At 45.9% G+C, this 18,744-nt stretch overlaps 1 protein-coding gene and 1 pseudogene across 1 annotated transcript; both read left to right on the forward strand.

The window, feature by feature from the left end:
• Positions 1-9,595: 9,595 nt before the first annotated feature.
• On the forward strand, positions 9,596-16,040 carry LOC105050791 (beta-1,3-galactosyltransferase pvg3-like). Its single transcript, XM_010930943.3, has 2 exons — positions 9,596-9,608; positions 15,049-16,040. Exons 1-2 carry the CDS (start codon positions 9,596-9,598, stop codon positions 16,038-16,040), a joined length of 1,005 nt encoding a protein of 334 aa, XP_010929245.2.
• A 50-nt stretch (positions 16,041-16,090) lies between these two features.
• Positions 16,091-17,029, forward strand: LOC105050941 (uncharacterized; annotated as a pseudogene).
• The last annotated feature ends 1,715 nt before the right edge of the window (positions 17,030-18,744 follow it).

The following is an 18,744-nucleotide window of genomic DNA, read 5'->3' on the forward strand; positions in this document are numbered from 1 at the left end:
TTAAATATTTAAAAAAAAAAAAAAAAAACTCAAGGTGATTGCCAAAAGGCAATATGTAAGTTGACACCATATAAACAAATTGTGAATTTTCAATGATCATGAGAGATATATTGGATACTTTTAACCTTATAAATGATAAAAGCCATTAATTCCAAGATCTAAAATGAATCATCAAATCCTTCGGCAAGAAGAGAACTAGATGATGGAATGTAAGAAGATGATAGGTTAATGTCACAATGCATGCTCTGCTATAATATGACCAGAAAAGCACACTTTGTTAAACCAATGCTTGTAAATGCATCGGAAGATTTTCAGCTAGCAGAATTCTCTGAGTGATTTAGCAGAAATCATCTTTACTCGTGTAACATGATTGAGACCTTAGAAACAAGGATAATTCACCTGCAACATACATTTATTATGAAATTGATAGGGGAATATAACGGCCCAAGGAAACGTAGATTAATTGAAATAATGAAGAGTGAAATTTTTTGGAACACAATCACTGCTTAAAATTATCTTATTCTGTTAAGTACTGCCTGTATTAGCATGATCTTGGGTAACTTGGAGCAGAATTTTGCTTCTGAGATAAATTTATCTAGAAGAAACAATCCAAGACTTGACACATAAGATAAATCAAAACATGCTCCTGAAATGAGTTTAGTATTGTGAAAAGAATCATAAACTAAATGAAAGATGTGAAATATTTCACAGCAAAAGGGATGACTTGTCAGTAATTTATAACAATATGAAGTATATTTTTTAAGCCAAAATGAAGTCCGTTTCATCTAATGATAGCTAAAGCTGATTCATTAAACTGCCAGAATAGCATCTAGGGAGCAACCAGGGAACGGTAACAAATGTTTTCCTAACAGTAGGTAGTAAGTTGATCAGCCACAGAATTACACTGGATACATGCAAAGAGAAAGGTCCATCTTGAGGTAGCAAAAGAAATTCTTTCAGTGATATATGTCAAACGCCATTTATAATGATTTAGTAACTCTGTTTGTTTGGGCGTGCACAACCATATTGTGCGTTTGCAGGTTCTAAATCATGTGTTCCAAGTTTTGAGGCCAAGATCAATGCGAAGACTTTGCCCAAAGTAGTCTCTGGCATTAGAGAGTTAGTGGCATTAGAGAGTTAGCAAGCACAAATTTAATCTCTCTGCCCATCATGAACAATCTCTCTTATGGTAACAAAGTTGGTAGCCGTAGAGGAGCTATGCCGGACTAGACTCCAGAGGTTTTGAAGCAATCTTGTTTGGAGTAGATTGAGAAAGTACATGTAGAGAGTGATACCGCGATTTGCATCAAATTATATTTTCATTGATCGCCACCTACAAATTGCAATTAGGCATGTACTAGGACCAATATTTAATGTTCACATGCACAACTTACATAACTGAATTTACTTTTAGACAAGGTTCAAAAATATGATATTGTGTAACCTCTGTCAACTTAAAATTGATTGTACAATACAATGTTAAGCACTGGCATACATCAAGACATAAAAACATGCAACCTCAAAGATACACAAGTTACAATGGAAACAAACAAAAAGGGTCTATGTAACTTATGTGGCCTGGCTGTAACCTGAAGAACAAATATGCTTTGAGCAATTAAGCTAAATACTCTTCATTGTAAAATTATGTTAAAAATGCAAAATGGTGATGGTAAGCATAAGAAGATATTAAAGATACCTGATAATATTAAATAAAAATCTCTGCGATGGAATATAATTGCATCAAATTATCTAAGCATGAATTAGCACAAGATACTATAAATAGACAGCACATGTTGCGATATGAATAGGCAGCAAAAGAATACCGTAATCCACAAGCCAACATGGAAGAAAGTACATTTGTTGTTCTGAACATACACACTATGAGACGTTCCAAAGAATGAATCTACTTGGAGTTTCTATCAAAGAAATCCTTAAAGGTTTTGTTAATCTTTGAAAAATGAAATGAAACAGAAGTGATCTGCTTTTTTCACCAAAGGTCTCATTAATCGGCAAATTGCACGAACAAATGATCAACACATCCCATTCAATAGTAATTTCCAATCAGTTAGCTTTCCTATTTTAGTGACTCATCGTAATTTAATATTAGTTGACAAATCTGAAGATCAACCATGAATTGGAATATATCAGTTTTAATGATCTACTACTTCACAACTGACTACATGTTGAGTGGAAAAGAGTCCAATGGATTTCAATTAACTGAATTCCCTAATTGCTTCTTGTTTGCTAGCTAGGGTAGCCATGCGTCCACCGTGGTGGATAACATTGATGTATATCAGTGAAATTGCTTAAAAAAAATTATTGATTTGTATAATGAGAAAAGAATGCTGTATACCTGCATGACGGATGATGGATCGAAAAAGAATACTCCCCATCTGTTGGGTATAAATTATCCCCAATCGAAGTTTGTAAAGGACCGACTCTTCCAGGATTTTTCCGGCTTTCGACTTTGTGTGGCGTTTCTCTTAACCCCCTCGACCGTCCGAGCTTCCATAATACCGTTCGGACTTCTCCGACAATGAGCTTCTCCATCCATCTACCGAGCCACTCCAAAGACTCTCTGGGCCTCACTATCAGCCGACCTTCTACAGTGATCAACTATTCTCCGAACTTCTTTCGGATTTCGTCAATATCCGAGCTTCTCCGACAACGAGATTTCTACAGTAATCAGACTCCATCCAAGTTTCTACGGCAGTCGACCGCCTTCAGGATTTTAACCGAGCTCCTGCGAGAGCCGAACTTCTACTACGAGCGGTCTACTCTGAACTTCTACTATGAGCGGTCTACTCCGAACTCCTACAGCAGGCGGTCTACCCTGGATATCTATTGTAAGCAAATTCCATTCGAGCCTCTACTATAAACAAATTTCTTCCGAACTTCTATTACAGGTAGACTTCAGCCGAGCTTCTTCGTAGTCAGATCCCAGACGAACTTCTACAATGGGACAGGATCCACCGGCCAGGTCGCTACTCCGAGCTCCCACGATAACCGATCTTCGACCGAGCTTTTACAATAAGCGATCTCCTTTCAGCCTTCTACAAGAACCAGATTCCGTCCGAACTTCCATAGCGGATGGATATCGGACGAGCTTCTACGACGGACGGACTCCGACAGCTGGATTTCTACAACGGTCGATCACCTCCAGTGTCTGTCGAACCTCCCCAACGCCATCCGAAGTCCACCGCCGGTCGACCCTTCGCCAGATTCTTCATGAAACCGGACTTCTCCGACGGATAATTTTCAGACGAGCTTCCACATCAGGCGAATCCCAGACGGACTTCTCTAGCAATAGGACTCCTACCGGACTTCACCAACAGAAAGTCTCCATCCGAGCTTCTACAGTAGATGACTCCCGCCTGTAGCATCAGCGCCTAAGGCATCCGACAATAGTAGACTCGTCAGCAGCCTCGAAAACATCCGAGCTTCTCTTAGATCGACGAGATAGAGAGCCATTCCGCTCCATCAGATATCCCAGCCGAGCTCCAGCCGACAGATCCGAACTCTCTGGCAAGTCACGACAATGGCCACTATCCTACTCCACTCTCTGCAACGGATTCCGCGTGGCTCCACCACTCTCTGGCAAGTTGCGACAACGGACACCACTCCACTCTCCGGGCTCTACCACTCTCTGGCAAGTCGCGACAACGGACACCACTCCACTCTCCGTAACAAACTCCACGTGGCCCTGAACGACCCCTGACGCCACTACTCTCCGTAACAAACTCTATGCGGCTCTGAACAGTCCACTACTAGGCGGTTACAGACGTCACTGTCAATCAGTTACGCTCTTCGTCTATAAAAAGGGACCCCCAGATACGTTCTTCTCTAAGCTCAAAACTCTATCTCAAAACTCTGCTAAAATTTCCACTCCAGCACTCCATTTTTGTTGAAGCAGAGTACTGACTTGAACGTCGGAGGGTCTTGCCGGAACACCCCCAACTCCGGTTTAGACTTCCCTTGCAGGTTCCGACGGCGATCGCGGTCATTTCAACTCCAGCAACTCCGACTTCGGCGGAATTCTGCACCAACAGAATTGACGCTAGAGGAAGGGGTGTGTCTTCGCAGTACCCTTGTTCTTAAAGGAGTGCTCAACGAAACTGCCTCCGGTCATCTTCTCCGACATCTTCTTCTCCTTCTCCTACTAGATCTCCACTTGATGCTTCCCCGAAAGGCATCCACCAGGCGATCCACGACCTCCACGGCCGGATCTCGGGCTCCGACCTCGCCTCCAGTTTTCTAGGCTCCTCCTCCTCCTCCGACAACAGCGGTCGGTATGGAGCAATTCGATCTGCTGGTTCAGCAGGTCAGATGCCTCACCAAAGCAGTGCAGGCCATACAGCAGCAACAACAGCCGCAGGCGTCAGTACGGTTGGAAAGAGCATCGTCAGAGTTCCAAAATCCGGCAGTAAGACGGGCCACTTGGGCCAATCGCTTTGTCTTCCCCGAAAAGGGGAATCCGAGGGTTGATAGCCCCCAGTCTAATCATGATTCCACTCCCGGAGGATCCCTACCTCCACTCTGCCAGAAGACCCTCGAGACTCGCAGTCGAGAGGACTTCCTGGATTGAAGGCTCCAGGAGATGAACCGACGGATCGAAGAGCTCTGCCACGCTCCCCCTATTTATGGTGAGGGCATTTATACTGACCCTCCTTTCTCTCAAATGATCATGCAGGAACTGATCCCGCCAAACTTCAAGCTCCCCCAATTCGAAAGCTACGACGGGACCTCGGATCTGGTTGACCACCTGAAGGCCTTTCGGACAATGATGCTGCTCCATGACGCGCCAGACGCCATCCTGTGTCGAGCTTTCCCATCTACCTTGAAGGGAGCAGCAAGGAACTGGTACTCGATGCTGAAATCGAGTACTATCTTCTCTTTGATCAGATGAGCCACCAGTTTACGGCTCATTTTGTTAGCAGTCGGTATCTCCGGAGAGGTTCGAAGTCCCTTATCAATATCAAGTAGAAGTATGGAGAATCCATCCGAGCCTACGTCAACCACTTTAACGTCACCGCGTTGGAGGTCCGAAACTTGGACCAATCGATCGCGATGGCCGCCCTGAAGGGCGGTCTTCAAAAGAACGATCTTCTGTTTTCTTTGAAAAAGAAATATCCCAGGGACTTTACTGATTTTCAAAAGATATGTCCGAGCAGAAGAAGCCTTCAAGATGAAGGACGAGGAGGCCACGAAGCAGCGACAGGTGGGAGACTCCAGCAAGCCCGCAGTTGAAAAATGATCAAGTGAAGCTCGGCCACGTTCTCGAACTTCCTCCGGATACAAGCGTATCCAGACTCCTCCCCAGGCTCGTAGGCAGAGGAGCCCGGACCACAGAGTTCAGTGGAGCTCTCCCCGGGAAGATTCCATAGCTACGCCCTCTCAACACATCGAAAACTCAAGTGCTGATGGAGGTTAGAGAACAGCTGCTAAGGCCGGAAAGGATGCGCACACACCCCGAAAAGTGCAATCCTAACAAGTTCTGTCTCTATCATCGTGACCACGGCCACGACACGGAGGAGTGTATTCAGCTCCGAGACGAGATCGAGGAGCTCATCAAACGAGATCGGCTCGACAGATTCATTCGACGTCGACCTGAAGGTAGGGAAGACCGGCCTAGGGCCCTGCCACAGCCAGAGCCGCCAAGGAGGGAGGAGCAGCCTGAAGATCGACCTCCGATTGGGATCATCAACTCCATCTCAGGAGGACTCCGATGGGAGCAAATCTTCCGCGGCTATAGGATTCGAAAAATCTGCGAATATATTACCAATAGCTTTGCCTTAAATAAAAGTTTTGTATTTGCATATTTATCCTTTTAGCATGAGCTTATAACGACAGAAAGTAACTCCTTCGTTCAGTCGAAATTAAGCATGTTAGGAACAGGAGAAAAACCTCGTCCTAACATGAACAAAGTCGAAGGCCCGATTACTTAAAATCGGATGGGGGGAGAGGCCCTCGTAACGGCCCTTATGTGCCCCCACAGCCTTGTTAGGAATAGGAGAGAACCTCGTCCTAATATGAGCAAAGTCGAAGGTCCGGTTACTTAAAGATCGGATGGAGGGAGAGGCCCTCGCAACGGCCCTTATGTACCCCCACAGCCTTGTTAGGAACAGGAGGAGAACCTCGTCCTAACATGAGCAAAGTGAAGGCCCGATTACTTAAAGATCGGATGGGGGGAGAGGCCCGCGCAACGGCCCTTATGTGCCCCCACAGCCTTGTTAGGAACAGGAGGAGAATCTCGTCCTAACATGAGCAAAATTGAAGGTCCGATTACTTAAAGACCGGATGGGGGAGAGGCCCTTGCAGCGGCCCTTACGTGCCCCCACAGCCCTATTAGGAACAGGAGGAGAATCTCGTCCTAACATGAGCTGAAATTGACTGTCGAAAATAAGAGGAGAACCTCATCCTAATGCAAACAAAGGTCCAGTCGATCAAGATCGGATGAGGAGGAAGGCCTCCTCAACGGCTCTTCTACGCTCTCACGACCCCGTTAAGAGCAAAGAAAAATCCTCACTCGAACACAAAAAAAGAGAGGGAGAGATGAAAAGGGAAAGCGACGAACTATACCAGCGATAAGTGAAAAACAAACTACATCAAAGACACAAGGGACCTCATCTCAACGAGGAAGGATACTCCTATCAAAAAATCCTCAGTCACTAAAAGGAACTCGACACAGGCCGAGGAGAAATTGACTTCCTCAAAGTAACGAGAAGATCGATCCCCAAGCTCGAGCACCGGGAGGAAGCGTCAAACTCAAATGGCCTCGAAAAGACCTACGATCACGAACAAAAAAGACAAATCAACACGGCGGCGATCGAAAACCTTCAAACAATGACGGCGTCAAACAACACAAAAGAAAAAGAAGTTCGGTAAATGACAACTCAATACCAGAATGGACAAGATAATGGAAAATTTTTTTTTCATTTCATTAGTGAAGTATACATTACAAAGCCTTGAAGGCCAAAAAGAGAAACGACAAGAAAAGAAAAAGAATACATGGAAGGATGAAAGTAAAAAAAAAGGGGGAGCTCTAAGAAAGCCCAGCTTCTTCCGACTTCGAGCTCTCGGTTTCGGTCCTTATTAGGATTGCTTAAGTTTTGACCTCTTCCTCTAGTTCCATCTTTCTCGCAGCATATCCCGGTACATCTGGTGGAACTGCCGGCTGTCATCCTCCGACTCTCGAAGCCTCTTCCTTAGGACCTCGGACCCTGCCTCGGCATCTTTGACCGCCTGCTGCTCGTGGACCAGCTGAATCTTCAGCCACTGCAGTTTGGCCTCCTCCCGTCCAAGGGCCACAGACAGTTCTGCCATGGTCCCCCTCAAGGAGCGGAGCTCGTCGGAGCCTTGTGCAAAGAAAGTGGACTCTCTCAGACAACTGCCTCCGAAGGTGGGCAACTTCGTCGGACGCCGTCTGGAGCTTCTTTCGGTAGTCCTCTACTTGTCCGCTCCAGCGACTCGGTAGGCGTTGTAGTTCGCCTCAGCATCCTGCAGCTGCTTTTGAAGGTCGGAGAACTTCTTCGACAGTCTCGATCGTGTCGGCTTGGATTGTGAGCCAGGACGAGCTCCCTTCCAACTGGCCGATCTTCTCCTGCGCGGCTGTCAGCTCGACTTCAAGGAGCTGATCTTGGAAGCCTGAGTCCAAGATCGATCGCTGGCACGTTTTCGAATTCCTCAAGCTCCGTCACGAAGTCGGCCTTCCTCCGGGTGTATTCCATGAGACCCTTTCTGTGGAGGTCCTGAAAGCGAATAGCCTCCGCAGTAACTTCGAATGGCTCTTCCTCAGCCAGTGAAGTTCATCTTCCAGCTTCTTGGATTTTTCGTCAACTGACGAACTTTCCTTCTGAGGTCTCGGATCATCAACTTCAGAGGAATCCCCTGTGGCAGAGGAAGAGCTTCAGCAGGACACTGTCGTTGGGAGACAAAAGCGTCACGACTCAATTAGTACAAGAAGACAAAGAAAAGGAAAAGAATACAGAAAAAAAAAGGAGCCCTCTGTAAAGAAGAATCCGATTTCATTGATTAAATAATTTTCAAGTACAAGAAACGAAGAAAAGTCACCACAAAGGAAAAATACAAAGCTAGAGGTTTCGACCTCTGGGGCAGAAGTGGAGGGCTCGGCATCCCCGAAAGATCGGCAGCGACGGCCGCAGCGGTCGATGAGTCCCAGCTGGAGGAGGACCGGCAGGGCTTCGGATGGTTGGCTTCATCATCGGACGCCTCATCCAGGAAGCCGAGATCCAGTTCGAAAACCTTCCAGCCACCTTCTCTTGACAGAGTTCGAAACCCTTGATGAAGGCATCCTGACCAAACTGGACCTTTAGATCCTCATCTCGGAGGAGGCCTTGAACTCCTCCACTGCTCGGGCCCCTGCCTCCGAGACCAGGGATGGGATCCGCACTTTCAGCTCGAAAACCTGTGCCTTCAACTCAAAACCTGCGCCTTCAGTTCGGAGACCTCGGCCTCAGCCTTCTTTCTCTCCTCCTCCAAGAGGTCCTCAGATCGGACGAGGTTTGTCCCTCCTTTTTCAGTGCCTCCTGGAGACTTAGGGCCTCGACGATCTTCTCCTCGAGGCGGGCGGCCCCAGCCAGGCGACCTTCCTCCCCCGAGCTGCCTCCCTCTTGGCGATCTTCACCGCCTCGACGTTGGCGACAAGCTGGTGTCCAATCTGCAAGAAAGGCGGGGAGTCAATATAAAGGCTAAAGAATAAATTAAGTAAAGAAGTAAGAAGGAGAAAAAAGTGAGTTAACTACTTCGAGAAAAGATCCAGAGAGTCCCAGACCCGTAGCTCGGATCAGCAAGGATGATCCTCTGGACGACCTCGGGCAGAATGCACCCTTCGACCAGCCTCTTTATTAAATCCCTGTTGTTGAAGAGATTTTCCCCAGGTCTTCCTCGGAGCCGCCGGCCCCCTCAACGGCAGCCTTGCGACTGCGGCTCTTCGGGCCAGGATCTTCTTTCTCCTCCTCCCTTCGGCCCCGGGTGCCCCTCGGGACGAGCCTCTGGAGCGGGATCCTCGGCGGGGGCTCCTTGAAAGGGCTCGGGGGACTTCGGGTTCGACATCGGAAGGGATGTCAACGGCAACAGCCACCTGAGCAGCACGGCCGAGCTTGTCCTTCTATTTTGGCTTTCTTCACTGACCCCAAATCGAGGCATCTTTTCTCTTGTGGGTCTTGAGACCCTGGGCTAATTTCGAGCCACGCCTGCGTCCATGTCTGCAATAAAAGAAGATCAACACGGCTCAGAGATGGAATAAGAGAAAGGGGAAGCAGTAAAAAAAAAAATGTACCGACAAGGTTAAGAGGACTCAGGCTGACGTTGAACAAAAGTTGTTCTTCAGAAGTTCGGAAAGGAGGGGGGCTTGATAGGCTTGAGCTTTTTGGAGGCTTCGAGGTCGTCCCTTTTCCAGGCTAGAAACCCGACGGACGGAATCCCTCAAAGAGCCCCAAGGGGGTAATCCTAGCTCCAAGGTGGGCATCGGATATAGAAGAACCTCTCCTTCCAGTTGTGGATAGAAGAGGGGGTGCCTTTCAGCAACCCTTTCTACTGAACTGAGGGGAGAAGTTCCACCAGTCTTTTGCGAGGGATGACGTTTGAAGGTATAGAAATTCTAAACAAAGAAAGAGTCGGCCGAATTTCAGCTAAACTATAAAGAGAAAGAAATCCCATCAAAAACCTAAAGGAGTTCGGCGCTACTGAGACTAGAGAAATATTCAGAAAACGAAAGAGAACGATGACAAAAGGCAGAAGTGAAAGCCGAAGTCCGGCACGAAGGCCTCCTGGTACAGACAGAAGCGGCCAGGAGGAGGGGCGCTAGCCTGGTCAGTTGGCCCGGGAAGCTCCAGCTTGTACTCCGAAGGAATCCATACTGAATCCTTATCAGTGAGAGTTCATTCGAAGTCAAAGAGCTGGGGATGGTGTCTGGTGCAAAGACCAGACGAGGTTCGGTCTCGACTACGAGTCCGTCTACGGTACAAGGACTCTGGAAAACTGGAGCAGACGAACTCCTAGAACCGCTAGAAGAGGAGATATCGAAAAATATTTTGGATCAAATAGAAGCCACAAAAATCCAAAAAAAAATTGAGAAAAACAGCAAACAAGCTCTCGAGGAAGCTAAACGAACGAATACGAAGAAGAAAGAACAAAAAAATGGCAAGAATTTCGGGACTAACCTAGGTTGGCCCGAGGAGTGCAGGAAGATGGCAAGGACAATGAAAGTGACTCCAGGATGCCTAAGGCCGAGAAGGATGCTAAAGGAAGCTGGAACTCTCGGGAAGAGGAGGGGACCGAGGGACTCTCTCAGGCAAAGTGAAACCCCTGAAGGAGGAGGACGTGTTTAAATAGGCAACAGGGCCCGGAACAGTTATGATGTGGATCTCCTCTGGCCGACCTATACTTGCCGCGTGTCCCACTCACTATGACAGGCTACTGAAAACGGCTGACAGCTGACAAAGTCATTATTGTGCCGTACCTAGAGCCACGCTCCAGCGAAAATTCTGAAAAAATCTTTTCGGATCGCTTTGATTTGAAAAGACTCTGGCACCAGCGCGCCAAACACCAAAATATCTGACAACCACCGAGTGCGGAAATCGAGGGGGGCAACTTCGGTTGTGAGAATTTCTCTTACTTCCTTCTTTCGGAATCGAACTCGAAAGTAGGAGGACTGGTGTTGGGTATAAAATATCCCCAGCCGAAGTTTGTAAAGGACTGACCCTTCCAGGACTTTTTCGGCTTCCGACCTTGTGTGGCGTCTCTCTGAACCCCCTGATCGTCCAAGCTTCCATAATACCGTCCGACTTCTCCGACAATGAGCTTCTCCATCCATCTACCGGGCCGCTCCAAAGTCTTTGGGCCTCACTATCAGCCGACCTTCTACAGTGATCAACTATTCTCCGAACTTCTTCCGGACTTCGTCAATATCCGAGCTTCTCCGACAATGGGATTTCTACAGTAATCAGACTCCATCCAAGTTTTACGACGGTCGACCACTTTCAGGATTCTAACCGAACTCCTGCGAGAGCCGAACTTTACTACGAGCAGTCTACTCCGAACTTCTACTACGAGCGGTCTACTCCGAACTCCTACAACGGACGGTCTACCTCGGATATCTACTGTAAGCAACTTCCATTCGAGCCTCTACTGTCAATAAATTTCTTCAAACTTCTATTACAGGTAGACTTCAGCCGAGCTTCTTCGTAGTCGGATCCCAGACGAGCTTCTACAATGGGACAGGATCCACCGGCCAGGTCGCTACTCCGAGCTCCCACAACAACCGATCTTCGATTGAGCTTCTACAATAAGTAGTCTCCTTTCAACCTTCTACAAGAACCAGACTCCGTCCGAACTTCCATAGCGGATGGATATCGAACGAGCTTCTACGACGGACAGACTCCGACAGCTGAATTTCTACAATGGCCGATTGCCTCCGGTGTCTGCCGAACCTCCCCAACGCCATCCGAAGTCCACTGCGGCCGATCCTCCACCAGATTCTTCATGAAACCGGACTTCTCCGGCGGATAATCTTCAGACGAGCTTCCACATCAGGCGAATCTCAGACGGACTTCTTTAGCAATCAGACTCCTACCGGACTTCACCAATAGAAAGTCTCCATCCGAGCTTCTAAAGCAGATGACTCCCGCCTGTAGCATCAGCGCTTGAGGCATCCGACAACAGTAGACTCATCAGCAGCCTCGAAAACATCCGAGCTTCTCCTAAATCGATGGGATAGAGAGCCATTCCGCTCCATCAGATATCCCAGCCGAGCTCCAACCGACAGATCCGAACTCTCTGGCAAATCATGATAATGGCCACTACCCTACTCTACTCTCTGCAACGGATTCCGTGTGGCTCCACCACTCTCTGGCAAGTCACGATAACGGATACCACTTCACTCTCCGAGCTCTACCACTCTTTGGCAAGTCACGACAACGGACACCACTTCATTCTCCGTAACAAACTCCATGTGGCCCTGAATGATCCCTGATGCCACTACTCTCCGTAACAAACTCCACGCGGCTCTGAACAGCCCACTACCAGACAGTTACAGACGTCGCTGTCAATCAGTTACGCTCTCCGTCTATAAAAAGGGACCTCTAGATACATTCTTCTCTAAGTTCAAAACTCTATCTCAAAACTCTGCTAAAATTTTCATTCGAGCACTCCATTTCTGTTGAAGCAGAGTACTGACTTGAGTATCGGAGGGTCTTGTCGGAGCACCCCCAACTCCGATTTAGACTTTCCTTGCAGGTCCCGACGACGACCGTGATCATTTCAACTCCAGCAACTCCGGCTTCGATAAAATTCTGCACCAACATCATCTATTTCGCTCCCCCCCCCCCCCCCGCGGACACACAAAATACTATTGAGCAGAACTTTTTATCACTCCACCAGGGGGTCCTCATATCTGTTGTTCAGCGACCAAGGTCCTGTCTATTATTTTGCTTCAAAAATCTTAGCCAAACAAAAAATAGAAAAAATTTAAAAAAAAATTATTCGTACCGGAAGAACTAACTAGCTCTTTTCTACTTTTGCTTATTTTTGATTTAAAAACGTAGCCTTAATGAAATGGTTGTGATCTATTCGTCTCGGTCCCAAGGGACACAAATAGTACTCCTAGCTCCTTAATTCCAAAGAAAAGGCTAAAATGGAATTTTACATTCAAACAAAAAACATGACTATAACAGAAAATAAAAGGGAGGAGACCAAGGCTAATTCGCAACAGAGAACAACGCATACTGCGTAAAATTCCATAATTAAGGTGATTTACGATTTTATCTGTTTAAATACTGACTGTAAAGTTTCAAAGTTAGAGGTGGAGGATGGATCAACACCGTGTCACGCATGCCTCACAGTAACTACCATCACGTTTGTCTCGGGCTTGCAAATAGAAGGGACAGTTTTCGGCCGGGCCCTGGTTGACCATTTCGGAAATTGAATGGCCCGTTTGGAGCTTGGCCCATCATTTTTTCTGAAAAAAAAAGAGAACATTTGGTTTCCTCTCTTGTTCCATTCCAACTCTCTCACTTATTATTAAAAATATAAAGATCAAAAAATAAAAATCAAAGAAAATATATTATTTCCTGCGAGCCCCTTGCTACCGTGTTTTCACTCCCACGCCTTGCGTTTCCGCACCATAGTTCTCCATACCACCAGGGCATGGTAAGCTTAATTATAGTGTGGCTATTGATTCCAACATGAAATCCTTACTCGAACCTTAATTAATTAATATTATTTTCCATATACATTTTAGTTAATGATCAACCTAAACTCGTTCCCTAGAATGTTACTGATATAGATGCAAAACATATAAGTGAAATCCCAACCAAGAGAAGCCTAAGCAAGTAAAAGACATGTATTTATGCTTTCACGTTAAAAACATTTTGTGGATAGAGTCCTCATTTACTGCAACACATCTTGGCCCCGGCAATTCCCTTGCTCCCGTTTAAGCTGTCCTTTTCATTTTTCACCCTTCCTGTTCCTCTTCAATTTTGCCCAAGGGAAAATGCTAAGATACACCACTGATATACTCTCTTCCTCAACTTTCTCTCAGATATTTGATGGCCGAAAGTATCACATGACAGCCATCCAAAAGTCTTACATTGGCCCAAATACCTCGAATCAATATCAAGTACCCACCAAGGTAGGTGAGATTCTCTTTTTTGCAGTCTAAGGCTATCCACCTCGCAAGCCAGGGAGCAGAGTGGCAATATTCTATTGATGGGAAGGTAATATTCTATTGCCATTGACCATTTTGTTACTTGGATTTGAAAGGTCTATCATTTTGGATTTTGCTTGGGCAAGTGAAAAGTAGGATGCTACGCGCATCCACCGTTGGATTACCCACCGCGCAGAATTCTAACAGCTCTGAACTCGGTATTCATCCCCTGCACAGACCACAAAGTGATTACTGGATGATGCAACAGTACGTAATTCGCGCGAAGGAAGGTGAATCCTTCTTTCACGCGAAGTACACAACCCACGTCCCGTCAAGGAACCCCGGACCGTAATATGCGCGTCAGCCTCCTATACTCCCAGGGACCAAAATCAAATGGACCAGACACCATAAAAAATTATATATATATATATATATATATATATATATATCATATTTTTTATATTAATTTTTAAAAAATAAAAATTTTTATTATTAATAAAATTATTAATTTTATAATTAACAATAAAAAATATAATTTTTTTTTCTTCTTTATTTTTATAATATATTTTTTATCGATACATGCTATATGACTAAATGATACATACTAAATAAATTAATCATTAAATAAGTCAATACATATCTTCAGATAAATTAATTTATAATTTTTGAAGCATCAAATTTATCAATATATAGCATACAACTAGATATATGTTAGCAAATTAGTCATCCAGCAGCTGAATACATATCTTGAAACAAATTCATACATAGTTTTTAGAATATTATATTCATCAGTACATACTATATGCTACGATGATATACACTCATCGACTTTTTGATACATAATGTAAATTCTTTTGATATACATCTCATAATAGTCTAACGTACACTTTTAGATAAATCGATATATAGTTTCAGAACATGAAAATCACTAATACATAATATACTATCAGAAATATATACTTAATAAATTAGTCATTTTATAAATCAATATATACCTCCAAATAAATTGATATAATTTTCTAAATGTCATATTCATTGATACACACTACATGGTATGATGATAGATATTGTTAATTTTTTTGTGCATACTAAAAATTTATCAATTTATATGGAGGTGCTTATTGCATCATTGCTAGATATATATTAAAAAAATTTATAATATATATTATAAAATTAATGAATATATGTATCATTATATTATATAATATGTGCTGATAAATGTAATACTCTAAAAATTATGTCTCAGTTGATTTAGATGTGCATACCGGATCGCTAGAAGATGAGTATCAAAGGTTCACTTACTTTTGTTTAAAGAACGAGTCACAAAAACGGAACAAAAAATTTCCAAGGTGCAATTAATGGAAGTCCGCTACTACCTTAAAAAGGCCACCATTTTGGCCTCCCACCACCAGCCATGGGGCGCTCCTACCCCAAACCGTTCCCTTCCATCATTTCCCTGATCCTCATCCCCCTAGCCCTGCTAGCTCTTATCTACCTCTTCCTCTACCCCAAGGATTTGGAGCTCCAATATTCCCTTGTGGTGACCACCTGCGGCCCCTCTTTACCTCCCTCCTCTTCCAATTTCATCGGCCCTGTCACCCCGAAGCCCGACTTCCGTCTCCTCATCGGCATCCTCACCCGCGCCGACCTCTACGAGCGCCGCCACCTTCTTCGCCTTGTCTACTCCCTCCAGCCCAGACTCGCCACCGCTCACATCGACATCCGCTTCGTCTTCTGCAACCTCACCAAGGAGGACCAGCGAGTCATCGTCGCCCTCGAGATCTTGCGCTATGACGACATCATCATCCTCAACTGCACCGAGAACATGGACAACGGCAAGACCTACACCTACTTCTCCAGCCTCCCGGAACTCTTCAACGGAACCGATGCCGCGGGTGATGACCGGCCTTACGACTACGTCATGAAGACCGACGACGACACCTACCTAATACTCGATAACTTGGCGGTGTCATTGAAGAACAAGTCGAGGGAGGATATGTATTACGGGTTTGTGCTCCCTTGCGTCAGTATGGATCCATTCCACGACTACATGTCAGGGATGGGGTATATATTGTCGTGGGACTTGATCGAGTGGATCTCGACGTCGGAGATGGTGCGGAATCGTACGGTCGGGCCGGAGGACAGGTTGACGGCGGAGTGGCTGAGAGATGGGAACAAAGCGAAGAACAGGTATACGGCCAAGCCGGCGATGTACGACCACCCGGACTCGCAGCCCCGCAGCTTCTGCCGGCACGAGTTTGTGCCGCACACCATTCTGGTGCACAAGGTGAAGAATAACTTGAATTGGGCCAGGACGCTCAAGTACTTTAATGCTACTGATGGGTTGAAGCCTTCCAAGTTCTATCATATTTCTTGACCGCTCCTTTTTTTTTTTTTTTTAAGTTTCATTTTTGTGTTCCTTTGGGGATGTACAGTTCTCTAATTTCTTGTATTGTTATGTCCGTCCGATGTCAGAGAAATAATATTCTCTTATTGTATAAAAAAAAAAAAAACTAGTATAATAGTTGTAGATCAAAAATTGTGTTTGCCGCTTTCGATTGAGTGCGACTAGCCACTTGACATTTAAGACTTCTTGCCTAGATTCAAAAAAAGACCAACCTTCTTTTGTTTTGTTGAAAACCTCTAGCCCTTTGTAGGTCCAAAATTTGACCGTTGGCCGGAACAACTAACACCATAGCAACTAGAATCATTATTCTTACCAAAAAAAAAAAAAAACTAGAATCATTTTTCTGTTTTCTTATTGAAAATGGATGGGCTGGAGCAAGTTACATCAATTGCTCCGCATATATAGAAGCTGAAAGGGCTGGAGCAACCTACACTTACTTCTCTAGCCTTCCAAAACTGCTCAACGGCACCAACGACGGTGGTGGCCGGCCTTACGACTACGTCATGAAGGCCGATGACGGCATTTATATTAGGCTCCAAGAATTGCTGGAGTCGTTGAGGAACAAACCGAGGGAGGATATGTACTATGGGCCTGTGATCCAATGCTACGAAACGGATCCTTATAAGGGTTACATGTCGGGGATTGGGTATGTATTGTCGTGGGACTTGGTTTACTGGACTGCGATGTTGGAGATGGTCAGGAACCATACGGTTGGGCCGGAGGACAGGGTGATGATGGCTGGGTGGTTGAAGGATGGAGAACGAGGAAAGAATAGGTTCAATGAGAAGCCGGCCATGTACAACTACCCGAAAGAACGGCTCAACCCCTGCATGCATGAGTTCATGCCGGAAACCGTCGCGGTGCACCAGCTCAAGGACAAGTCGAGCTGGGCGAGGACCCTCAGGTATTTTAATGTCACTCATGCGTAGAAGCCTTCCAAGCTCTGCCACATCCCTTGAAGCAATTCCCTTAGCTTCTCTCCACACACACCAAAAAAAAAAAAAAAAAAAGAATTTCGCTTTCATTTGTAGTTTGTAATACTGCAAATGGATAATATATTTGTTTGTGAGAGAGATCAGACACCCATACTCGCCCTCAAGAAATTAATAAATTTGTCTGGAGAATAACAATCTATTAATATATATGTCGTATTGTTGCTTGCCCTCTTAGATGCATAACTAGTTTATAAACTCAAATGCCCTGGTGGATGGATCAACTCCATTCCCTCGCGCGCGCGCTCTCTCTCTCTCTCTCTCTCACGGACACGCGCACGTACGCCTACACAAAAATTACTGTTTGGAAAACAATTTGAAATGTATTGAGAATTATTTAGGTACACAAAAACTGATGAAAAACATGAAGTCATAAGTCTAGCATAGCTCGAGAATCAGAAAAGAAATATAACACTTAACCGGATGCCATCTAAAATTATGATTCCAGAAATTAACCATATCTGGCTGCCCAAACTTCGAGCGACGTTTATAACGTGACAAATGGATGCAATTACCGGTGATTGTTGGACTTGTGGTCCAACCATCAGCCACCGCTCATAGAGCTTATATATATGTACATGTGTGTACGTATGTGTATATATATATGTTAGGATTTGACGCTTCGAGATTCAGCCCACATTGAGCCCACAGCGAGGTTCGCGGCGAAAAATGGAGTCCAACGAGATCAAGATCACCTGAAACGGAGCTCGGATGGAGGAGATACGAGCTTTTGAAGTCGGCACGAGAATCGAGGCGGCGGAGGACCACCGGCGGGCGGCAGCGGCGCGGCCGCAGGCGGCGGCGTGCGGGACCCAGGCCCGCACGGGATGCGGGACCCAGGCCCAGGCCCGCGCGGGACGCGCGACCCAGGCCTGCTGGCCCCTTGCCCCGGTCCACCGTGGACCGGGTGGTCCACGGCGCGGTTGTGGACCGCGTGAGCGTTTCCCACGCATTTCTCATGGTCCACGGCACTATTCCGTAGACTGGAGCGCGATCTAAGGGCCGAGGAGGCTCCCGGTCTTGATCCGACTGTCCAGGAGGTTTTTTGGCTTTGTTTAGGACTCCTAATCCCTCTCTAATCAAGTTTTAAACTAGGTTTAAGCCTTTAAAAGGCCCTGTGAGGTAACAAAGAGGGTGTGGGGCTCGGGTTTTCTCGCCGCCGTACGAACCAGAGGAGAGAGAGAGGCTAGGGCGCTGAGAGAGAAGGAGCAGGAGGCTCCTGGACAGCGGTCGCCAGGCTCTTCAGGGGTTCAGGGGGGTCTCCAAGAGAGAGAGAGCTTTTGTGAGGGGAACTTTATGTGAGAGAGAATTGGGTGTACAAGGGTTGAGGGTGAGGTCTCCTCTTGTAAAATTTTCTTTTCATAGTGAAGTTTGCATGCCCCGTGGAGGCGAGCCCTTTTGTGGCTGATCCACGTATTTTGATTGTTTTTCCTTTTGTTTTGTTTCTTCTTTCTTCCTGCTGCATCGCGTGGTACTGAAAGGATCTTGGGAGGTGGTGTCCTGGTCAGACATCCACCCAACAAGTGGTATCAGAGCAAGGCGGTACAAGGACGCAGATTGCAGTGGTGGTGAGCAAGACTGAAGATGGAGAAAACAGGAACAATCAAGATGGAGATCAACAAGTTCGATGGTAAGAGCAATTTATCCTTGTGGCAGGCAAGGGTGAAGGACGTGCTCATCCA

Source organism: Elaeis guineensis, chromosome 8 (genome assembly GCF_000442705.2).
Source record: "Elaeis guineensis isolate ETL-2024a chromosome 8, EG11, whole genome shotgun sequence".
In the NCBI taxonomy this organism is placed as follows: domain Eukaryota; kingdom Viridiplantae; phylum Streptophyta; class Magnoliopsida; order Arecales; family Arecaceae; genus Elaeis; species Elaeis guineensis.